The 24,947-nt window shown below is 40.1% G+C and overlaps 2 protein-coding genes across 2 annotated transcripts in view; both read right to left on the reverse strand.

The window, feature by feature from the left end:
• The window catches only part of LOC126191559 (retinol-binding protein pinta-like), a 301,411-nt gene that overhangs the window by 218,508 nt on the left and 57,956 nt on the right, over positions 1-24,947 (reverse strand). The gene's annotated exons all lie outside the window — the stretch shown is intronic.
• Positions 16,181-24,947, reverse strand: part of LOC126191563 (uncharacterized) — a 66,733-nt gene continuing 57,966 nt past the window's right edge. The window contains exon 4 of the mRNA XM_049932479.1: positions 16,181-16,617. Within this exon, the coding sequence (XP_049788436.1) occupies positions 16,479-16,617 (139 nt within the window). The 3' untranslated portion in view covers positions 16,181-16,478. The remainder of the gene's footprint in view (positions 16,618-24,947) is intronic.

A 24,947-nucleotide genomic window follows, 5' to 3' on the forward strand; every position in this document is an offset into this window, starting at 1 on the left:
CACGTGCCCGTCGACCTGGGACCGGACCGCAGCGACGCACGGATGCACGCCAAGACCGTAGGATCCTACGCAGTGCCGTAGTGGACCGCACCGCCACTTCCCAGCAAATTAGGGACACTGTTGCTCCTGGGGTATCGGCGAGGACCATTCGAAACCGTCTCCATGAAGCTGGGCTACGGTCCCGCACGCCGTTAGGCCGTCTTCCGCTCACGCCCCAACATCGTGCAGCCCGCCTCCAGTGGTGTCGCGACAGGCGTGAATGGAGGGACGAATGGAGACGTGTCGTCTTCAGCGATGAGAGTCGCTTCTGCCATGGAGCCAATGATGGTCGTATGCGTGTTTGGCGCCGTGCAGGTGAGCGCCACAATCAGGACTGCATACGACCGAGGCACACAGGGCCAACACCCGGCATCATGGTGTGGGGAGCGATTTCCTACACTGGCCGTACACCACTGGTGATCGTCGAGGGGACACTGAATAGTGCACGGTACATCCAAACCGTCATCGAACCCATCGTTCTACCATTCCTAGACCGGCAAGGGAACTTGCTATTCCAACAGGACAATGCACGTCCGCATGTATCTCGTGTCACCCAACGTGCTCTAGAAGGTGTAAGTCAACTACCCTGGCCAGCAAGATCTCCGGATCTGTCCCCCATTGAGCATGTTTGGGACTGGATGAAGCGTCGTCTCACGCGGTCTGCACGTCCAGCACGAACGCTGGTTCAACTGAGGCGCCAGGTGGAAATGGCATGGCAAGCCGTTCCACAGGACTACATCCAGCATCTCTACGATCGTCTCCATGGGAGAATAGCAGCCTGCATTGCTGCGGAAGGTGGATATACACTGTACTAGTGCCGACATTGTGCATGCTCTGTTGCCTGTGTCTATGTGCCTGTGGTTCTGTCAGTGTGATCATGTGATGTATCTGACCCCAGGAATGTGTCAATAAAGTTTCCCCTTCCTGGGACAATGAATTCACGGTGTTCTTATTTCAATTTCCAGGAGTGTATATTAAGATAACTGAAGACGTGTGATAATAATGAGTGGTAGGAAATTGGAATGTACATTGCCTGCTTTACAGCCAGAGGGCCTGGAATATGGGTGACTGCTGGTTGTAAAATGAACGCTACTGTTATTTAAGGAAGCCATTAATTAGCTGTCTTTCAAAGGTTGAAACGTGAATCAGTTGTGTGATACAGTGAGGGGCAGGTTGTTTCTGAGCAAGACAGTGCACTCACTTGCACAGTAAAACATATCACGACCTGTTTTGGAAGTCAAGATTTCATTGCCATGTACAAGGATGGATGAAGCTTCCACTCCGTCTATATAGTGAAAATAAGCGTACGCAGGTTGGTGAAGTACGACCAGATTAGTGAATGACACAGACATATGACAGGCTGGCATTTATTTTATTCCGGAAATACTGTCAGGTTTCCTGACAAAACCTTTGCAGTGTGTCATCGCTGTTATCAACTATTGAATGACCAGAGCCGGCCGGTGTGGCCGTGCGGTTGTAGGCGCTTCAGCCTGGAACTTCGTGACCGCTACGGTTGCAGGTTCAAATCCTGCCTCGGGCATGGATGTGTGTGATGTCCTTAGGTTAGTTAGGTTTACGTAGTCCTAAGTTGTAGGGGACTGATGACCATAGATGTTATGTGCTATAGTGCTTAGAGCCATTTGAACAATTTTTTTTTTTAATGACCAGTACTTTCAGAAGTTCATTTTCGCTGTACATGGATCTAATATTACTGCTAGTGTATTCATAGAGTACCAAAAAATTATACTTGTTCAGTTTGGAGGAATTCCCGAAAGTGTGTACTGATGTCACATGAATAATGAACACATGCAGTTTCGGATTCTGATTAATTAATGTCTTGAAGCCATCTCGATAATGTAACACCATCCTGACGTTATTACGATACGTAGTTAAACGTGAAGGTTGATCGGCAGCAAAAGATAGGTACTGGGACAGATATGACATACAATGAATAATCGTATAGAATAATACATGATCTATGATCTAATAACGAGCCATGGGAGGAGACCAGTAGCTACTTAAGGAGGATACTGGCCCACAGGTCAGTTTTCCGCCACGGAAGGCATCACTTCTGGCGGGTCTCAATAACCTTCACACCCCAGTTCTCCAGCCTTCCTTTAAGACCGATGGGCGAACAGTCCAAGAGTGCGGAAGTAAAAAAATTTCATTCTGCATAAACATGGCAGAAATAAGTCATTCCTTCCATGTAAAAAAGGCGTGCACATACTTCAGACTGTCGTCACTCCCGGTAGGTCCTAGTGTTGAGTCTTAACGTGTTTGGTTGTTTTAGCGCATCTCAGTGTACACTTCATATGGATACTATAAGTGTATTTAAATGACATGAAATCATTAAAAGGGTCCACAATCACTGTCACTAGGTAATGTAATATTCTATCTTGATATCTTTTTATTTTTTATTAATTATATGCGTTAATTCGTTTCGTCTCAAACCATTATGGGAGGCACATCTAAAGACTGTCGATGCACTTCAACTCGTCAAATTCACATATGTAACCGTACTGTGGGCATGCGAGCTTTAATGTGGTCATTGTAATGGCTTGAGCCGAAACATTTTAATATTCGTAGTTATAAAAAACAGTTAAAATACAAGACGAAATAATTCCATTAAATATTGTTCAGTGCTGCGTTTGATCTTCCTGTCGTGAGTGAGCTCCTGGACCCAGGATATAACCTAGTTACCGTAATTCTTGCGATTATTGCCTTTGTTGATGAAATAGCAGAAAAACAGACTTCCAATTTAGGACTGAATAATTTTTTTCTCTTACTGGAAAGCAGACATGGTTCACTATCTTAATACGAAATTCAGTTCAGTAAACGATAGAAACGAATATTATTTCGGGTCATTTGCACATAACACGATGAAAATGAGATTTAACGATAGCTATGTATTTCAGTCAGAAGCCCTATCAAGGTTTCACTGCAACTGTCAGAAGTTCTGAGCCTCATTGGAGTTTCACTTGTTCACATTATGGGAGAGTGTTGCACTTGGGCGACAGTGTGCACAGGAACACACAATGTGTTGTGGTAAGTACTAGCGACTGAAGCACAGGAAGGAGTGCACATGAGAAGGCCATACGCAAATCTCGCCATTTTCTATTTTTGTTATTGTTGGACATGAGGTTGTGTCTTGGGCAGCATTTGTCAATATTTCGTGTTCTACATGTTTAAGTGCTGTATAGAGTTTGAAGTTATTTGGAATATATTGTTCATACTTCATGCACACCAATTTACGGTGAGTAAAATGCTATATATTTCTAGAACTATTTATATAACATGTGCAAAATTAAGCCATACTTTGTTGGTTGTGCATCACCTTTACCTTGAAACAAAATACGTTTTTTTTAAAGCCATACCTCATTGGTTGTGTATCACCTTTACCTGGGAACATGTTATACTTGTAAATGCACTGAATTTAAAGTCTTAAATATTTTGCCTGTCTTATAAATTGAAATTGTGGTTAGTTTCCAATAGTTTCTGTTTCAAAATGTATTTAACTGGTAATTAGTTTTTGATAATACTTCCGCTTGATTGGATTTGGCTTACTTATTATTTATGTGTGGTAGAGTAATAATGTAACACATAGACTTGTAATACAATATTGACAAGATTTTATCACTAACAATGCTTTTAAATTTCATAAATATCTTTAACATTTTGCTACCCTGTTAGCACCTGTATAAATATTAATTTTAATTTTCACAATCAACAGCTGCAGTTGCACCGTTTACCTAGAATTTACCTAGGTTTCAGTCGGGATAACCCAACCTTATTCAGAATAACAGTTACTACCGTTTGTCCATAGTGGACATCGTCAAGCTAAAACTACAAATCCATAAATTATCGTCAGACTGTAAAACTTATCTGGAACTGCCTCGACCCCACTTGGCGACCGCGATGCGGCAGCCACGAGTGCTGTACTGTCGCGAAGTGGGGCCGAGGCAGTTCCAGATAAGTTTTACAGTCTGACGATAATTAATGGATTTGTAGTTTTAGCTTGACGATATTCACTATGGGCAAACGTTAGTAACTGTTATTCTGAATAAGGTTGGGTTATCCCGACTGAAACCTAGGTAAATTCTAGATAAACGGTGCAACTGGGGCTGTTGATTATCGAAATTAAAATAAATTTTAAATTTCAGTCGAATATATGTTTGTAGGTACATGACTATGTTTTACCTTCTAACGCGTTTTCACATTTGGAAAAACCGTAATTTGCTGGAGTATCTTTTGTATTTTCAGAAAAAGACTGCAGAAAGTAAAAACTGAAGGCCAGCATTTAAAATCGGAATATGAAAATATATTAAACTTCTATTATGAAGTCAGCTAGAGGAAGTCTGTCAGGTTTACCCATCTACAACATTCTCCACCAGTGAAAAGTACCATTATCAGCAGTATGCGACTCATAAAATGCACTCATGTGTTAAAACTTCAGCTATGTATGTCCATTGAGAAGTACAATAACCTTATCTATCCTTCCATGTTGACATTATGAATACGGTCACTATTCTGTTTTCGCTCAGCTGCTGGTAGTCACTTTCAGTAATAAGATATGTTCACATCGTCAGCCATAATAGAGACATACATCGACTCCTTCATATCCAGGATAGAGCTCATCAAGCTTGATGATTCATCATTATTATAATGTGGGTACAGTATGACTTTCTGATGCCTCCTGATCAATCACAACAATTTTCTTCTTCATCCCTGTATATTTTAGGTCTCATGCAGTTTACGAGGAGCTGCTAATGTGCTAGTCTTATGATCATACATCATGAACTTCATAAACATATTGTCCTCGTCAAACATATGAAGACATATTTAATGTACAAAGTGAGCATGTGATTGCATGTATATGCATGTGCCAGTGTTCTGGTGGATGCTTGTGTAAGTGCTGGTGTGTGCACAGTAACATGGTGGGAGTGTGTGATTTTGTAGGTTTGGGTGTTGTATGTATGTTGTTTGTGTGCATAATTGAATAATTGAACATATGTCTGTAATGTGTTTTTACATGTATATATATATATATATATATATATATATATATATATATATATATATATATATATATATACACACACACTCCTGGAAATTGAAATAAGAACACCGTGAATTCATTGTCCCAGGAAGGGGAAACTTTATTGACACATTCCTGGGGTCAGATACATCACATGATCACACTGACAGAACCACAGGCACATAGACACAGGCAACAGAGCATGCACAATGTCGGCACTAGTACAGTGTATATCCACCTTTCGCAGCAATGCAGGCTGCTATTCTCCCATGGAGACGATCGTAGAGATGCTGGATGTAGTCCTGAGCGGAAGACGGCCTAACGGTGTGCGGGACCGTAGCCCAGCTTCATGGAGACGGTTGCGAATGGTCCTCGCCGATACCCCAGGAGCAACAGTGTCCCTAATTTGCTGGGAAGTGGCGGTGCGGTCCCCTACGGCACTGCGTAGGATCCTACGGTCTTGGCGTGCATCCGTGCGTCGCTGCGGTCCGGTCCCAGGTCGACGGGCACGTGCACCATCCGCCGACCACTGGCGACAACATCGATGTACTGTGGAGACTTCACGCCCCACGTGTTGAGCAATTCGGCGGTACGTCCACCCGGCCTCCCGCATGCTCACTATACGGCCTCGCTCAAAGTCCGTCAACTGCACATACGGTTCACGTCCACGCTGTCGCGGCATGCTACCAGTGTTAAAGACTGCGATGGAGCTCCGTATGCCACGGCAAACTGGCTGACACTGACGGCGGCGGTGCACAAATGCTGCGCAGCTAGCGCCATTCGACGGCCAACACCGCGGTTCCTGGTGTGTCCGCTGTGCCGTGCGTGTGATCATTGCTTGTACAGCCCTCTCGCAGTGTCTGGAGCAAGTATGGTGGGTCTGACACACCGGTGTCAATGTGTTCTTTTTTCCATTTCCAGGAGTATATATATATATATATATATATATATATATATATATATATATATATATATATATATATATATAGATGTGTGTGTGTGTGTGTGTGTGTGTGTGTATGTCTGTTGTTATTGTTGTTGTTGTTGTTGCTGTTTGATGTGTGTGGATGTGGTGACTTTGTGCTTGGATGTGTATGAACATTGAGCTGAATGTATTGGCATATTACTGCTACTAATACTACTTCTACAACTATGTAAATGACACTCAACGATCAGAGAAATAGAGGAAAATATCGAAAAAAAGAAGATAAAAATTTTTCAAATAATAACACTATTGGAACTCGATTCTGCGGCCTAATCAGTGTGAAAACATTGTCGGGGGACTGTTCAGCATGAGGATATAGACCAAGAGACGTGATTGTTCCAACGTGAATTTCCACTTACCACAAGTCGGTCATTCCTACCAATGTTTGAATCTCAAGCCAGTTTTGTATACAAGAACTAACCTATTACGCCATCTAGAATTTCTCCCGCCAATTTCACTCAAAGCCATGATGAAGGTGCGTCACTGGTGGCAGAAATCAGAGCTGTGAGGCAGTAAACGAGATAAAGAAAAGGTGCTGATTGTGCCTATTGGCATTGCGACTTCGCAGTTCCACGCTATTGGCACAGTTGTTGAAACGTCAGGTATGAGCAGAAACATTATACGGTGCTGGCTATAGATATTAATACAGTAAGTAAAAAGTAGACATGGCAGTATCGAAAGAGATTATGATAATGACCTCTGGCCCATCTAGGGTAAGTAGTTATGACAGTTACTGAAGTCTTCTTGATTCTTGCTTAGAGGGTGATTTGTTGCCATTAAGTTGATAAACAGCTTACGGAGTGTGTGTTGTAAGGGCTTGCACAGCGCCAGCAGAATATATCGTGTCGGTAGTCAGAGACCTATGGCAGTGTACTTCTTGGGTACTGGCACGACATACTGCTGTTTCCATTGTGTATCGCTCAGTGGTGAATCGATGGAAGGGTTTTAGAACGGTATCACAATATGATACATATTTCTGTTGTCTAATAAATGTCTTTAGGAAATTAAGTTTTTTAGCGGGTCTATACTTTTGTGATACTCAACAAAATATAATCACATATTTAATGATTTCAGTATATGTATAAAGTGTTCTTGGTTTCCGGCCACATCTGACCTGAAGAAAAACTCGAGCATTAAATGATCATGTCAAAGTAATAGCTGCTCCTTATGAAGTTGACAGATGCAAGAGTAGAATAGAAACATTACTTCTGGCTAACTTTGCACTTCAATTACCTAAAAAGGTGCAAGCATTATTGTGGGTTGGCTACATGCCAGGAGCAATGACAATGTCTATGACCTTGAGTGCATGATATAATCAAGAGGGTGGTGGTGGTGGGTAATTCAAAAGAGGAATATGTAGGAACTAACCCATAGATACTAGTGGGAAATTCAAACATTACTGAAACAAAACGTAAAAGTTAAAAAAAAATGGAAAAAACGGTGAAATCCCGGAACTAGTTCACTTGTGTTAACAGCCAAAAGTCTTCCATGGATCTGAAATTTGTGTTATGTTCAAAAACATGTAAAAATATTGGCTATTCTTCCGTATTTCTACGTCAACAATGCGTAAGCTTCACCCGAATTATGCATAAATTGGCTTCGTATTCAAAATTATTGAATTATTTATCAAAAATACTTGAAAATATTGCTAGTAATGGTGTAATTCGGCTATGGTTATCCGACTGCAGGTTGAGCAGCACTAGTAAATGCCCTTCGTTTAATGTCTGTACCATACTTAATGTACAGCACAGTGGACCGTCAAATCAACTATACACAGATCTAAATTTTCTAAAAAAAAGTCACCAGTATTTCCAACACTACCGTGTTTCAGTGTCACAAAGAACCCAGGCATCAACTAATTTGCTTTATTCATCTTTCTCTCCCTCCCTCCCTCCGTCTCTCTCTCTCTCTCTCTCTCTCTGTCTGTCTCACTCACACACACACACACACATACACACACGTTTTTACCACCGCTTGCGAACAACAGTAGTTCGAGCTCTGTACCATACTTGGCGTAAGGCATTTAAGATTTTGTCAGTGCTGGAGTAACTTACTGTATACCATACTTGATTAAGGCATAAGATACCCGCAAATCAAACATCTACACACTGACATTGTTCTAATAAACGTGAGTAATGCCAACACCACAGTAAATGGCGAAAAATACCGAAGCTACAACTGAATTGCACAAACTGACTCCATTCGTCACACCACACACTCAAGGACACACACACAAGCACACACACACACACACACGTCCACACATATATGTCAAAACTGACGCTTAGAACAAAACTATGGAGTCTCAGATTAAGTCTCTGTAAGTACATCTTTATACAGATGGTAGCGAGACCTCGGTTGTTCAATAAAAATGGTAAATCAATACACCTTTCAGATGTCTATACTTCCATTTGTTGTTTTCTTTGAGTTCTAATTGAGACTGGATCATCGATTTAGAAAGCATCGTTCCTGCAAAATCTAGTTTGCCCTTTTCTCACATGATATCCTGCAACGATGGATGGAGGGTAACAGACAGATTTCATATGCCCGGATTTCCAGAAAGCGATTAACGCGGTACCTCACAGCATGCTGCTAACGAGGTTCCTAGCATGTGGATTAGGTTCCCAGTGGCTCGAAAACTTCTTTAGTAACAGAACGCAGTATGTTGTCCTCGATGGCGAGTGTTTATCAGAGACAAGGTTATCATCAGGAGTGCCCCAGGCAAGTTTGACAGGGCCACTCTTATTCTTTATATGCATAAATGACTTGATATACAGGGTGGGCAGCAATTTGCAGCAGTCTGTAAGTAACTACAGGATGATAAAAGACGAGTTAGGCAGAATTTATAGTTGGTGTGACGTGTTGCAGCTTGCTCTAAATGTAGAAAGACGTAAGTTCACCCAGACACGTAGGAAAAAATGTTATGCAATATTTGAATAAAGCTTTAGCAGTGTGCTGCTTGACACAACTACATCGATTAAATATTGAAGCATAGTGCTGTAAAGAAACTGTGGCACTTAAACTGCATATTATTGTGATCCACACTTGTACGATCATAATGTTCGGAATGCAAGATGTAAACATAAATGAAGGCAATTGGTCGAGAAAGACAGAGGTGAAACATGAGCAAAGACATTGGTTTAACGGAGGTGAATGGTCGAGATCTCGTATATGTGGCGCTTGTTCTGTAACACTGAGAAAAAACTACACATGGCTCGCAAATCTGTGCTATTGGCAAAACTTACAGGTTATGCAACAGCTATTGATGACCGAAGTTGTTATCTTTACAGCACTTTGCAAGCACAATGGACCCTCAAATTAAATATTTCTACACCTAAATTGTCTGTATTACTCATCAAAACAGAGACAGCTTGTTTATTGGCACTACTGACAAAACTTAGAGGTTAGTCAACTAGCTTAATTCAATCTTCGTACCACTTCCTAAATTTATCAAAATTATAATATATAAAAATTTTTTCTTTAACATTGCAGAACACACAGTCACTATCGTTGCAGTTGTTGACTGGAATTACTAATCTAAACGTTGTTATTCCTCTGACGTTGGTACTGACACTGTTTTAAGCTCACAAAACGCAGTTTCACCAAGTTCACCATTCATCTATATATCTTGTCACGATTAAATTGTATTTGATATGACAATATGATCAGAATGCTTACCACTAGCAAATGTTTTTGTTAATACGTCACCAGGGAAGATGGAGCTGTTGGAAGACCTGGTTGCTAGTGCATTAACGCCAAAAATATGTTTCCAAATATTGTCATTTTATGCAGACTTGGTTCAATCTGCAGCTTCAGGATGGATCCGGCCTCATAGAGTAATGTCATAATTTTTCTATCTACACAGTTCATTTCTTTAAGTAAGACTTCAACATCAGTTACAGCATCAATAGTTGGAGACTGAATCGCCATGCTAAGAAACTGTGCTATTGCTCTGTGACACAGTAGTCATACTGACAAATACTCGTATTATTTCAGCTCCAACCGTTATCAAACATTAAAGGCGTACTTGCTAGAATGTTAACTTTGCCTGTCAGTACAAATCTTTTGTCATTTTCTGATATTGCACATTGGAGGCTACATGACACTTCAAATACACATCACCATGTTTCTGCAAAATTGTAATAAATTGTTCCTTGTTACAACGGAAGTGTACAGGAATAGTGTAACAAACTGCCTAATGCATCATAATGTTACTTACACAGTTATAATAAATTTCCGCATACATCTGCATGTTACAACAAAATTGTAACAAATTTGCCCATACATCATCATATTTCAGCATACATGTAAAAAAATGGCTGCATGCTGTAGCAAAAATATAACAAGTCACTCCCATACTTCGCAAAGTTGTAGAAAAATTGTAACTACTCCATGCGATGTCAGTCTACAAGAGGTGGCTACATTGGTCAGTTTACAGGGTGGGACAATGATGGCCAGTTTGCAGAGTAAGGCACTTATGATTGGTTTACTGGTTGGGACACCCATGACCTTAAAACTGAACTGCAACATCAGAAGGGTGACTGTGTATGTGTAGTGAGTGTTAGCTGCTGTACTGCAAAACAATATTCTAATTCGAGTAGCTAACAGTATGTATGTGTAGTGGGTGTCAGGCATGTCAGCTACTGGGGGTATCAGCAACTGAGGTGTTACAAACTGGGGATACCAGTTGCTGGGAGTGTCAGCTACTCTGAGCAAAAATTCTAATAAATTAAGATTTGCACCAATGTTGTGTGTAGATAGCATATTTTGGTGTAGTATGATTAACTTTTGGTAGCATCTAGCGGATAATTATTAAATGCAGTTTCAGAAGGCCTCGGCATCAGTTTCCAATCAATGAATGTTACTACTTTCCTGAAAAGTTTGTTTTTGTAAATAATCTTCAGTGTCCTTGGACCAGTACATTGAAAAGAAATATTAGCATGTCTGATGGACATTTGAAGTGAGGAAAGAACATAGTGATACTTCACAATTATTGTGTGTATGTCATTAGCTGCTTCTCCCACCCAACACCACCCTCCTCCCCCCAAAAGTGACGTTTGGTCAGATCTATTTACATTCATACTTTAATCTGTGCCTAGGATCACATTAAGTGCTTTCTTCAAGTAGCTGGCAGTAATTCAGACTGTCTATTTGTGTGTGTTCTTGTGTAATTTACACAGTATTTTAGCCAGCGTGTTTTTGTAAGATTATAAATTTAGCCAGATTTGGTCAGCTACATTGCCTCATTTAGGTCTAAAAGTGGAGTGTCAGCTACTTGCTTATGATGTTATTTTAAATGAGTAAATGGCATTGTAGAATCAATTTGAGAGCCAACAGTTATGTTTTAGGCATCAGTTTTGATGAATATTTGTTTGTTTGTTTATTTATTGGTGTGTGGGTGGGTAAATGACGTTGTAATGCTTGACATAAACATTGAATTTTTATATTGATGACGTATGTTTGTGAATAATTTAGACCTTGAATTAATAATGTGACACTTGACAAGCATTGTGTTTTTTTACGTCAATTTAGTAGCGAACCACCTTTTTGATGGTCCGTTGTGCCTTACACCAACTATGGTACAGAGGTTGAACTATGGACCTTTACAGGTGCTTCTTAACCAGTAAGTTCATCAACAATGTGTGTTAATGTGTGTGACAGAGAGAGAAATGAACAATATTAACTTAAACAGTTCAGATGTAGCTCACGTATTTTTTGGGTTCAGTCAGTAGAAACAGATCCCCTTTAGGATCACTTTGTCATATGTCTGTCTGTTAAAAACAACTTCTGCAGGAATGGGCAGACGTATCAAATTGAAATTTATGTCACAAGTTATGGTATTACGTTCCACGGCCCCTTTAGGGTATAAAAAATGAAGCTTCTAAGTTAATGCGGTCAGAAGATATGGCCACATATGTCATTTGTTTTGATACTCACAAACTCACACATTAAAACCTAGAGCGTAATTCCTATTGGGGTAGAATAATGAAATATGGAGAGAAGCATAGATACAGATTACAAGTAAAGGAAAAAATCCGAAAATCGTTAATTTATCATTATAACATATGAAAAAAATATTTTTGGTTGTTTGTTATTGAGTCACGTGCGGCTCGTATTGGTGCCATCGGTAGGTTGGCATCACGGAAAAGGAATAGTGGCGTCTCGTTTTCCTCTTGTTTACTGGCGCCACTACATTTGCTGGCGCTATCTGTCTGTGAGTGGCAGCAGCAGCGTTTATCGATATATAGTACTGTGGTGCTATCTTTGTAAGGATTGGGTGTGTCGGCAGTTCGGTTGGGACGGAGCTGGAGGGAGGTCCGGCGGCGTGAGGACGTGCCGGGACAGCTGGTGGCACGCAGGCGTTGCCGGATCAAGGGGCTGTAGTTGCGAGGGCCACAAGTTCGTTGTCCGCCAGACCCAGGACGTTAGAGTTGAGTGAACATTATCCCGGTAGTGAAACCTCCGCTATTGTGAGATCACGCCGTTTGTTCGTGGGTTGCTGCTCGCAGGGTTGCTGAGACGAAGAGCAATGAGTGGAGTGTTTGGAGTTGGCGAAATTAATTAGCCATCCTCCACTTCATATTATTAATCATTGAATTCCTTGTGTTTATTCATGAAGTTCAGCGGGTGGTATTTGTCTGCCTAGTGGCCGCTAACGCCCCAGTTATCTGCTCTGGAGGTTATCCTCGCCTTGCTGCTGCTGTCCGTGAAGGTGTGTAGTTCGACAGCCTCCTTGAATGTGGTTAGGATATTTTGTTCTTTTGGACTACATTGGTCATAGTGGTTCTTTCCGCTTCTGGATGTTCTAAGCACCGGATTCTGAGGACGTAGTGCTGTCTGCTGATTCCACCTTGCCTGGGATATTCCATCGTTGTGTTGGTTACCAGACGTTAGGTAGATATTGCAAGAGTGTTGGTCTGCCTTTAAACTGTCACTAGTTTGAGTTGCCATCTGGTTAAGTGAATACAACTCTTGGCTGCCTGTCTCGGTGGTTACAAAGTTGAGCGGCTTTTCCTGGGCTGATCCTTGGAGCACTGTCTGATTCCCAATTTTCTCTTGGTTTGATCACATTGTGATGTTTGTGTTTCTTTAATATTTTAGTGTCGCTTGGAGAACTTCCTTAAGAATTGTTTTCCAGGCCTTGAGTCGTTAATTGTTTTTGAGTTATTACTATTGGGGCCTTCAGCCAGCAAATAATTTGAATTTCTGGTCAATAAGGCCATCGGCCATGAATGCAATTTGTCTAAAGAAATTTTTTATTAGATATTGTCTCTTAATACTCCAATTTTGATGAGTGTTTTCTTCTTTTTTTTAAAAACGATATTTTAGTATCTCTTGGTGAAGTTACACTGTTCTTAAGAATTTTCTATTCAGGCGTACAGCCGCCAAATAATCTGAATTTCTGGTCAATAAGGCCTTCAGCCGTGAGTGCAACTTGTTTAAGAATTTTTTATTAGACATTGTGTCTTAATAGTCATATTTGATACAGTTATGTCTCTCTCCGTCCGTGTGTTAAGAGCCCTTTTTCTCAGGAACAGTTTTACATGTCACGTGGAGATTTGTTTCGCATTCTAAGGTCTATAGTCCCTTGGCAGTACGAGGTGCATTCGAGTTATAAGGCCTCCGATTTTTTTTCTCCGGACTGGAAAGAGATAGAATCATGCGCATTGTTTTAAAATGGGGCCGCGTTCATTGTCAATACGTCCCAGAGATGGCAGCACCATACGGCAGATGGAATTTTACCGCCAGCGGCGAGAATGAGAACTGTTTTAAATACTTAAAATGGCGACGTTTTCCTTACTTGAACAGCGTGCAAACATTCGTTTTCTGAATTTGCGTGGTGTGAAACCAATTGAAATTCATCGACAGTTGAAGGAGACATTTGGTGATGGAGTTATGGATGTGTCAAAAGTGCGTTCGTGGGTGCGACTGTTTAATGAAGGCAGAACATCGTGTGACAACGAACCGAAACAACCTCGGGCTCACACAAGCCGGTCTGACGACACGATCGAGAAAGTGGAGAGAATTGTTTTGGGGGATCGCCGAATGACTGTTGAACAGATCGCCTCCAGAGTTGGCATTTCTGTGGGTTCTGTGCACACAATCCTGCATGACGACCCGAAAATGCGAAAAGTGTCATCCAGGTGGGTGCCACGAATGCTGATGGACGACCACATGGCTGCCCTTGTGGAATGTTGCCAAGCAATGTTGACGCACAACGACAGCATGAATGGAACTTTCTTTTCGTCGGTTGTGACAATGGATGAGACGTGGATGCCATTTTTCAATCCAGAAACAAAGCGCCAGTCAGCTCAATAGAAGCACACAGATTCACCGTCACCAAAAAAATTTCGGGTAACCGCCAGTGCTGAAAAAATGATGGTGTCCATGTTCTGGGACAGCGAGGGCGTAATCCTTACCCATTATTCGGTAAAAGGTGCATCCTACGAAAACGTTTTGAAGAACAAATTCCTTCCTGCACTGCAACAAAAAAGTCCGGGAAGGGCTGCGCGTGTGTTGTTTCACCAAGACAACGCACCCGCACATCGAGCTAACGTTATGCAACAGTTTCTTCGTGATAACAACTTTGAAGTGATTCCTCATGCTCCCTACTCACCTGACCTGGCTCCTAGTGACTTTTGGCTTTTTCCAACAATGAAAGACATTCTCCGTGGCCGCACATTCACCAGCCGTGCTGCTATTGCCTCAGCGATTTTCCAGTGGTCAAAAAAGACTCCTAAAGAAGCCTTCGCTGCTGCCATGGAATCATGGCGTCAGCGTTGTGAAAAATGTGTACGTCTGCAGGGCGATTACGTCGAGAAGTAACGCCAGTTTCATCGATTTCGGGTGATTAGTTAATTAGAAAAAAAATCGGAGGCCTTAGAACTTGAATGCACCTCGTATAATGTAATGTAAAGTTCTGAGTCAGTGTAATCAAAAGATACGACCATTTATGTTACATAATTTATACTCGCAAATGCACTCGCCAGAACCAAAGGACCTAGACCTGTTGACGTAGAATCATTAATTTGGCAAGAAGTAAGGTTTGTCAGTACAAGGAAGGGAATAGATCCCCTAAATGTTAATTTGTAATTATATCACACGAAAATATATATATTTTTTCATTCGTTATCTTACGCTCTCTGTCCTTTCTTTAAGACCCCTTTTCTCAGGAATAGGTAAAATAGGTAAACGTTTATGTCGATAACAGGCAAAAATTGTCGAGATTCTCGATTCCTGCAATGGATGAACCATCTGTATACATAATTGAGTCTTTGTGGAGATATCGATGCATGAGTCCTTCTTTTTGGTATGGAAATACTGTGGCACGACACCATTTTCCGCTATTCTGGTGAATGTTATGTATTTTTAGACTGTGGAATAATGTAGTGTTGGTAAGATTAGTGTCTTGCAGAACAATTCAAATGTAGAAATAATTGATTTGAGGGTCGTTTGTACCTTACACCAGGTACAGTACAGAAATCGAACGATGGAATTCACAATTGTCGCTTAACCTACGAATTAGTTCATGAATGTCGAGTTACACCAGTATAGTCAATATCTTTGCGTATTTCTAAACCATAATCGAATAACTCTAATTTACGCAAACTTTAGGTGAAGCTACTGCATTTTTTTTACATAGAAATACTGCGGTATAGTCAATATCCTTACATATTTTTGAACATAAAGCAAATTTCAGGCCATTCAGAGAGTTTCGAGCGTGGTATCACAATGGCTGCAGTTATATGTGAACGAATTTCGAGTTTCCGAACTTTGTTGTGATTGAATTGTTTTAGAATGACCCAGTAGAACAACTGGGTCAGTTCCACCAGCTTGTTCCTTTTTTAATTTCCCTCATCTGGATAATGCAGTGTATTCAAGGTGATTGTGATGCCATTACGTTGGTGGGGAGCCAACTCACACGATCATTTGCGCTTTTCAAGTTGTTAGTTAGCCAGTTATCGTAATCTTCAAAAGCTCAAGTTTTTACTCAAGTGTGCTGCCAAAAGGAAACCAAGAATGCTTTATACAAAGGTATACGTATCTACATCTACAGGATTATTCTGTATTTCTTACTTAAGCGTTTCCCAGAAGAGAAAACGTGTGAGAAATTTCTTTCTCTGTTTCCAGCATATATCTACAACTTTAATTTTGATACAAAGAAATACAAGCAACTGACACAGAATTCTAAAGGGTAGTGTTACTCGTCTCGTTATACGTACAGGTAAAATTCTACTTAAGTTGTACAAGTTCCAAGGAAGGTAACATTTGTTACATTGTACGTGGAACTATTTTTTGAAAGAACCTTCCTTGTAGCCAAATTCCATAGCGCGTATGACATTGATATCGGTCCGGAGGGCGTGTCCAGCAGTTACTTTCTTCAGGTCCATGATGACGACGTCTCCGAGCGAGTAGTCATTAAATAGCATCCAGTCGAGGTTCATGGAGGCGGTTTTTCCGTAATTTGTCCAGGAGGCCCATGCGGGGTCTGGGTCGGGGTCTGTGAAGATGTGCACCCGGTAGAGGTCTTTTGAGGCGAGGCATTGTCAGCATCTCCCTATCGGCGCGTTAAAAGTACAACAGTGAGAGGTTATCTACAGGAATACCAGCTATAGGTAACTTATTGCATGCATCTGAAAGAAAACACAGTTAGGCGGGTTTAGGCGTAGTTATACAAACACTTCACCTAAGCACTTAGTGTATCGGACAGTCGACGACGACATCATACATTTCTAACGCACACTGTTGCAAAATACCGCGTAAGATTGCAATAAATATCGCAATCAATCACAAATATTAATATATCTTATTGTAACTCATGACGCGTTTGAACCTTGTTCGTGCATACGGTTCCTCGATTTTTGTACTTTCGTAATTGAGATTGCTGAGAATGTGAGAAAACTTTGTTTTCTGACACATAATATCAAATTCATTATTTTGAAGAAACCAGATCACAAATATCTGAAGAAAAGCAAAGGGAATTGAGCAAACCATGTGAAATCAGAAAAGATGGGTGTCACATTTCGTCAGTTTATGCATTCATTTATGAAGAGTGGGGCAAGAAAAAGTGACCCAGACCAGTGGATACGATTCGACGCCAATATGTAGCAGCACTGACGCATTAGGGAAAGCCATATAGTTACTTCCAAGAGGACGGAGCAACTGCCTGTCCATCTGGTCCAACCTCGGAGCACGTTTCAAATTCAAATGGCTGTAAGCACTATGGGACTTAACATCTGAGATCAGCAGTCCCCTAGACATAGAACAACTTAAACCTAACTAGCCTAAGGACATCACACACATCAATGCCCGACGCAGGATTCGAACCTGCGACCGTAGCAGCAGCGCGGTTGCGGACTGAAGCGCTAGAACTGCTCGGCCACAGGGGCGGAGCACGTTTACACAGTCTTCACGCGTGACATACTTGTCAACATAAGTCAGTCTGCCGCGGTCCTAGCTATACACCCAGCCCACCTGATCTGTGAGTGTGTGGCGAGACCTCAAGTCTTCAAGAACTGCAGCGGAACATTTCGGATGAGTCTGCAGCAGTTGTAGCATTCCAGTTTTGATCCACCTTCAGCGACTTGCGGACCGGGACCTAAAAGTGCCAAGAGATCAATGGCGGTCACTTTCAACATCTACTACAGTCAAGCTAGTACTGTATTCCCTTTTCTGTAGTGAATTTCCTTGTACTCTGGAACTTCGTTCCACAGGCCACTTTTATTTCCCCCGCACTGTGAAAAATGGTACGCGAACGCGAATATTTTCGGGGCTGTTCAGAGATATTTTCTGATTAATGAAGTGTAAGAGGTTCGTAATATCCCTTGGCTCGTTAGAGAGTAATAGCATATCGCTTTATTTCTCACCCTCGTTTATCTTTGAGCCTGTATTGCACTGAAAATAACTAGACAACAGCGCAAATGTCAGCAGTACATGTTGTGCGTCTTCTTTGCAAAGAAACTCATTCCGTCCATTGTCGGTATTTTGCAACTCACAATGGTAATGTCCACTTCACTCTTCAACCCCCAAGCTGACATTACATCCAGTACTCGTCAGTTCTGTCAGGAGTTTATAATATTACTCGAAAATAAAGCTCTTCGGTTGCACAGGTAATTTTTTTTTTCAACTTTACCTAGGTTTCAACTGCTCTAAGGCAGCCTTCATCAGAAGTAAAAAAAATTTACATTACATAGAGTAAATAGTTATGAAATGGTTTAGAGCAACAGTGCTCACATTAAGGTAAACATATATTTGTACATTATAAAATTTTCCTAGGCATGCACAACTTAAGACGCGCCGCTAAGGGTCGCGTGTGCGGCCGGCACTGTAAGCAGCATCAGACTGAGTTTCTTATGCTTCCAGTGCTGGTTTTAGTGATAGTCAGCAATTTTGATAGGGCTGTTGATGAAGAGCTTGCTGTGTATGAGTTAAATTAATGCAATGGAAGAGCCGCACAAAGATGTTGTAAGTAGGCTGTCTATGTTTTCTTATTGGCAACGTTACGTAGCGCTCTATATGAAAATCACGTGCTGTGCTGTGTGCAGTCTGTGGCTAGTTTGCATTGTTGTCTGCTATTGTAGTGTTAGGCAGCGGCAGCTGGATGTGAACAGCGCGTAGCGTTGCGCAGTTGGAGGTGAGCCGCCAGCAGTGGTGGATGTGGGGAGAGAAATGGCGGAGTTTTGTAATGTCATGAACTGCTATATATATATTATGAGTATTAAGGTAAATACATTGTTTGTTCTCTATTAATATCTTTCATTTGCTAACTATCCCTATCAGTAGTTAGTGCCTTCCGTAGTTTGAATCTTTTATTTAGCTGGCAGTAGTGGCGCTCACAGTTTTGAAATTTGTAAGACTGGAGTCATGAACTGCTATAGACATTAAGATGTAAATAGACATTTCCCTTGTCTGCATTGTTGTTTTTACTGTAATATTTTTTCTGCTTGAGCTATGTCATGTTTAGGTATAAGTTGCTGCTGTTTGCCAGGCATAGTGCTGCTAAATTTAACTTTGTATTACTCTGTTAAGCTTTTCTTGTTGCTGCACATTGGCTCATATTATTTGTAATGTTGCATTGCTTGGTAATTTGGATTTACTGTAGCTTGCATTGCAATTTTCAATTTTTTTTCATTGCTGTTTATATTAATTGTTTTATGTGATGCTGCATTGCCTCGTCCTTTAGTTTAGCATCTGAGCTCAGTAGATTTAAGTTAGCTTAAGAGGGGTTAGACTATATAAGAAACTAACTATGATGACTTGGAAGAAATGTATTGAGAAGCTATATGAAAATGGTTTGGGCAAAAAAAAAAGGATACTGTACAGTGGAGATAAAGTATTTTTGACAGAGGATGTGAACAGAATACAGAAAGCAGGCTTAGATAAGAATTTTGGGAATAATGATGAACGAAGGGAGATCTCCATGCAAAATACTGCAGTAAAACGAACCCTGTCCTTTCCTTTTGTGCTATCCCACTATGTGTTTGTGTACCCTTGTGTATTTGTTTTCTTCCTGTCTCTGTGTAGTTTCATAGAATTTTTCTAATACTAAGCTACATTCACTATGATGAGGAATATTGTTATCCTCGAATATAATTGGCATTAATAATATGTTATTTACCTTGTAAATATGCTTAGACATTATTTATCTGTTCTGTTTTGTTGCTCATATGTGCAGTTGATGTTTTGCAAGTTATTCTGATCTTTTATGTATGTACTCATGTAATAATTCCTGTAACACTGATGTGTATGTTATTTCGATTCTTTTGTAAAGCCTGTACTACAAATGTTATCTGAATTCTTATGTTCTTTAATGATGTATTTTGTACCTTTGTAATTGTATTCTCATGTTATAATATTGTAATTGACACCAGTTAATCAAATTAAGTAACTTGTAAGTTCCATTTCACTGCACACGTTTCTGTTGGTCATAGTGTGTGGACAATATGTGAGAAGTAGGGACTGTTAGCGTTTGCACGTGTGTTAATAATTCAGCAGGGGACTGGATAACAGCATTGCTGGTTTTAAGGACAGTTCCAAAAACTTCGTGAGTGCACAAGTGGTGGTTATGGACTTGCTATATTACCTGCAAGACTCTTCAATGGCGATTGTGCACCCACACAGTCACAACAGATGGCTGCTGGCCATCTCTACAAGGACTGCAGTGGGTCTGCATCTTTGATGACTCACCAATACCATTATTTCTACAAGGACTACAGTGGGTCTACACCTTTGCTGACTCACCAATACCATTATTTCTACAAGGACTGCAGTGGGTCTGCACCTCTGGTGGCCCACCAATACCACAATCTCTACCAGGACTACAGTGGGTCTACTCTGTGATGACCTACCTACCAATATTCTTCAAAACGTCGAATGACTCTGCTGTGGGTTTGCTCTGTTGTGGCCCATTACCTGTCAGCATGTCAAGAGTCAGCACAGTCTTTCAGTTGGAAGGACAACACTACTTCTTCAAGACTGCATGGAAATCCACTACTTCCGTGTGAATTGTCTTTTACTGCTCAGATTTAGAAAAAAAACACTGAAATTTTACTGTGATGAACAATCTGGACTGTCTTTATGGACTGTGAGAAAATTTTAGCTTTTGACCAACATTGTATCAATAAGTGTGTGCATTTGATATCTTTGTTATTGTAATTATGAAAAATTTTTTCAAATCATTATTGGCCACTGCCCAAAAATATTTTGTAAAATTTTTTGTGGGGAGCATGGGGGCTATGTAAGTACGCTGTTTATGTTTTCTTATTGGCAACGTTACGTAGCGCTCTATATGAAAATCACTGGCTGTGCTGTGTGCAGTCTGTGGCTAGTTTGCATTGTTGTCTGCCATTGTAGTGTTAGGCAGCGGCAGCTGGATGTGAACAGCGCGTAGCGTTGCGCAGTTGGAGGTGAGCCGCCAGCAGTGGTGGATGTGGGGAGAGAGATGGCGGAGTTTTGTAATTTGTCATGAACTGCTATATATATTATGAGTATTAAGGTAAATACATTGTTTGTTCTCTATTAATATCTTTCATTTGCTAACTATCCCTATCAGTAGTTACTGCCTTCCGTAGTTTGAATCTTTTATTTAGCTGGCAGTAGTGGCGCTCGCTGTATTGCAGGAGTTCGAGTAACGAAGATTTTTGTGAGGTAAGTTATTTGTGAAAGGTATAGGTCAATGTTAGTCAGGGCCATTGTTTTGCAGGGATCTTTGATAGTCAGATTGCGTTGCGCTAAAAATATTGTGTGTCACTTTAGTGAATGTTTGAGTACGTTCAGTTTTGCTCAGCTGTTTGAAAAGTAAATAGTGTAAGAGGTTTATCAGCACAGCCGTGTAAAATTGTTCTAAGGGGACGTTTCAATGTGAGTGTTGTTTCATTACTCAGTACTTTATGTCGTACGTTTTGCTCATTACATGTTACAGGCTTTTTAGCTTCTGTGAAGATATTTTCGCAAAAACAATGGTAACTGGGATAACAAACCCACTAACTCATAAGTACATTGTTACTTTCTACTAATACCGCAGGTCCTTTATACCGAACCACTCAGAAAATATTCCTGAACAATCTCAGAATTTTTGTCGTTTGTGTATGGTTTCAACGCATATTAGATGTGCAATAGAGCAGGTGCACAAAATTGAAGTAGATCGAATGTTGCATAATTGGGCGTACTCTAAGCTCATATTAATTGAGTTCCCTAAAAAGAAACCAATAAATCGGCATGGATTTAGAAGGCACATCTCTCCGTTTTATAACGTGCAAGCCATACAAGTGGTCAACATGCTGGTTTTTACCGTCATAGTTTTCCGAAAAACTCTCTACACTGTACCACACTATATATTTGTACTCGGAGTCTTTTGCGGTGGCATGCTTCAGTATAATCATCTTCGTTTGCAAGCTGCGTCACTTCGAATAAAACACGCGATCTTTCGATAGCTGTCTCCGCCATCGTCATCAGGAGCCAAGATCACCGACGGCCAGGACAGCCACGGTGTTCTGCTTATGCAGCTTGTTAACCGAGAAAATTTTACCGAAACATGCCATCACAACAAACTCCATGGACAAATGTATAGTGGGGCACAGCGTTTAAAGTTATGTAAGCAGAACACCGTTCCCGACCCAGCATTCAGTGACCTTAGCTCCTGATGACAATGGTGGACACAGCAACCGAAAGTGCGAGTGTTTTATCCGAAGTAACTTGGCTCGTAGACCGAGGAGGTTTTATTGATGCTGTGTATTATTCCTACAATACCGGATGCACATACATATAACTGTCTCGAAGATTTTATTTAAATGGTAGAAACCAGTACGTGGTCATGGATGGCAGGAATCCATCACAGATAAAGGTGATACCAGAGAAGCCCTATAGAATTGTTGTGTTTTCCAAACACATAAACAGCCTCTCAGACAGGGCAGGAAACAAACTGAAGCTGTACTGGCTGATTATAAAACGAGGAACATGCTTTACCATCCAACGTAGAAGCTTCCGCCAAGGACTTTTACTATATTTTGACTGGATAACCGAGTACCTCCAAGCGTTATGGAAGGAACTGCTGCTGAAAGTACTCATGATCAACTTTTGTTGGAATATGAGTATCACCTGTTACTTTTTGTTTCTCCATTCGCTGTCAGACTGCATGAGAATGTCAAATGTTCCGTTTTGAGAAGTAAAAATCAGAATCAGCTTATCAAATAACATGCAGAAATTACTGTTAAAGTGGTTGTTTCACACCCTTCAATGGCTTTTCAGGTATCATTGGCAATAGTTGTATTTTAGGAGACTGAGAGGATGTTCATCGTATGTGGTGTTAATGTCCTCTGTTAGTAATTGTAGACATTTCTGTTGTAGCATTCAGTCAAATCTTTGCCACATACATATTTTTTCCATTTATATATCTATAGTTCCTTATGGTGCAATATTATATCATCAACATTTATTTTCCAATAAATGTAGTAAAAGCATGTAAAAGAGAATATTATCACTCATTCTTGTTTTGGAAAGTCATCTTAAGTCATTCAAAATAATTGTATGTGTTTACATTATGACTAATTTACAATCAATATATGATAAGGTATCAAGTTAACATAATGTGATTAACTTAGGTAATATTTACTCTAATTCTACAATACTGTTATTACCTATTAATATCTGAAAGAATTTATGCAGGGCAAACATAAGCTTTAAATGGAAAATATTATAAAACTTCGAGAACTATCGATAAGGTATATATTATTCTTGCTTGGCCCAAATTGCGTCAGGCTCGTTACACATCAGTGAGAGTGAACACAGTTTGAAGATCTTTTAACTCGTTGCGGTGAGAATGTTAGTGAATCTGTTCATGTCTTTTATGTGCAATTAGGATCTATATTTGCCTTGTGATTTCATATAGTGTTTGTGACTGTATTTTGAATAAAGTTAAATGGAATGAAAACATAATATTCAGAAAATATGTCATTAACCTTCTGTCATATCATTTCAACAACCTAGGACCTAATGAGTTGTATTAAGACTATCACTGATGACAGTGGCAAGTTAAGTAAATAATTAACAATTTATGTCAAGATTCCTCTCTTCAACTTTATCTACAAACACTGCATATGAAAAAGTATACACTTGAAATAAATACTTGCAAAGTTGACACTTAAGGGAGGATTTTTACAGGTAGGTGCCGAAGCCAGCATTTATAGGCATTTTTGGCTCAAGCGTTAATATAATTTTAGTGTTTCGTAAAGTAAAAACTTATATTAAGCCAATAACAAAAACTGCAGAGGAGATATACTATGATGGACACATATTTGGAGAACAACAATTACTCATAGAAAAACAAAAGTAAGTTAAGGTAAAGCAACAATCACGTGATTATAACATAAGACTTCAGAGGAAGAGAGAAGCTAGACAAACGAAAGCATTAAACTTGTTATTTTGTGGGGAACTGTGCTCTCAAATATAGTTAACATCAATAGCAATAAAGAAGCAGGAAGTAAAGCAATAGGAAGTGCGGAGTAACAGGTGTGAGTCAGGATATTTTTCACAGTTTAAAAGATGCGGAAGTTGATACAAAACCTGATTGGTGTGATGCACTAAGAATTATCTTCGGAAAATAGGGAGATAGGCAGACAGTATTAAATCTGATAGTGACCAAGTGAAATCTAGCAGTATCCTGTTGATGTCTGAAATAAAATTCTATGGCGAAAATTTAGTTTTGGGACTAGAAAGCTTAAAATCTAACATAAAGAAAAACAGTGAACAAATAAGCAAGTAACTTACTGGATAGCAGAGCAAATACAATTAATAGCAAACTGAGTCCCTTGTTGAAGAAGGACAGTTAGTTGTAGAAAGCAGCAGCACTCTTGCGCCAGAAACATGTGTTAACACGGCCCCACCAAACACTGACTTAGCTGTTGTACCAAATAGAAGAGTTGCAGTTTACACTTACAGAAGTTTTAGGAAAACAGTATTCAAGAACAGATGTGAAAACATAGCACAACTATATATGTAAATAGTGTGCATGACAAGCAAAGACTGTACTTCAATGTTATTCAAGAATTTCAATAATAAATTTTTATCCGTAGGAAATTTCTGTGAAAATGTTAGCTTCAATGAGGGGTCAACAAAGTTGTAAACTACAGTCTGGATAGATCTCTGTTTTAACATTTTCACTGTATCTGAAGTGTATGATATTTATGCAAACCAAAGGTGAAAGCCTAAAATAAAATTTTTATTGGCTTACTTGGATTATGGTACGCTATGTTGAATAACTGCTTCTTTGGATTAGTTGAAGGTAAATAGATTTGAACTACTGCCATTTTGGGAATCTTACATGCATTGCGAAAAATAAATTTGGATTTTTACATAAGAGGAAGTAAGACTGATAAATTGTTAGTTGCATTT

This window comes from Schistocerca cancellata, chromosome 6, assembly GCF_023864275.1.
Source record: "Schistocerca cancellata isolate TAMUIC-IGC-003103 chromosome 6, iqSchCanc2.1, whole genome shotgun sequence".
Taxonomy (NCBI): Eukaryota; Metazoa; Arthropoda; class Insecta; order Orthoptera; family Acrididae; genus Schistocerca; species Schistocerca cancellata.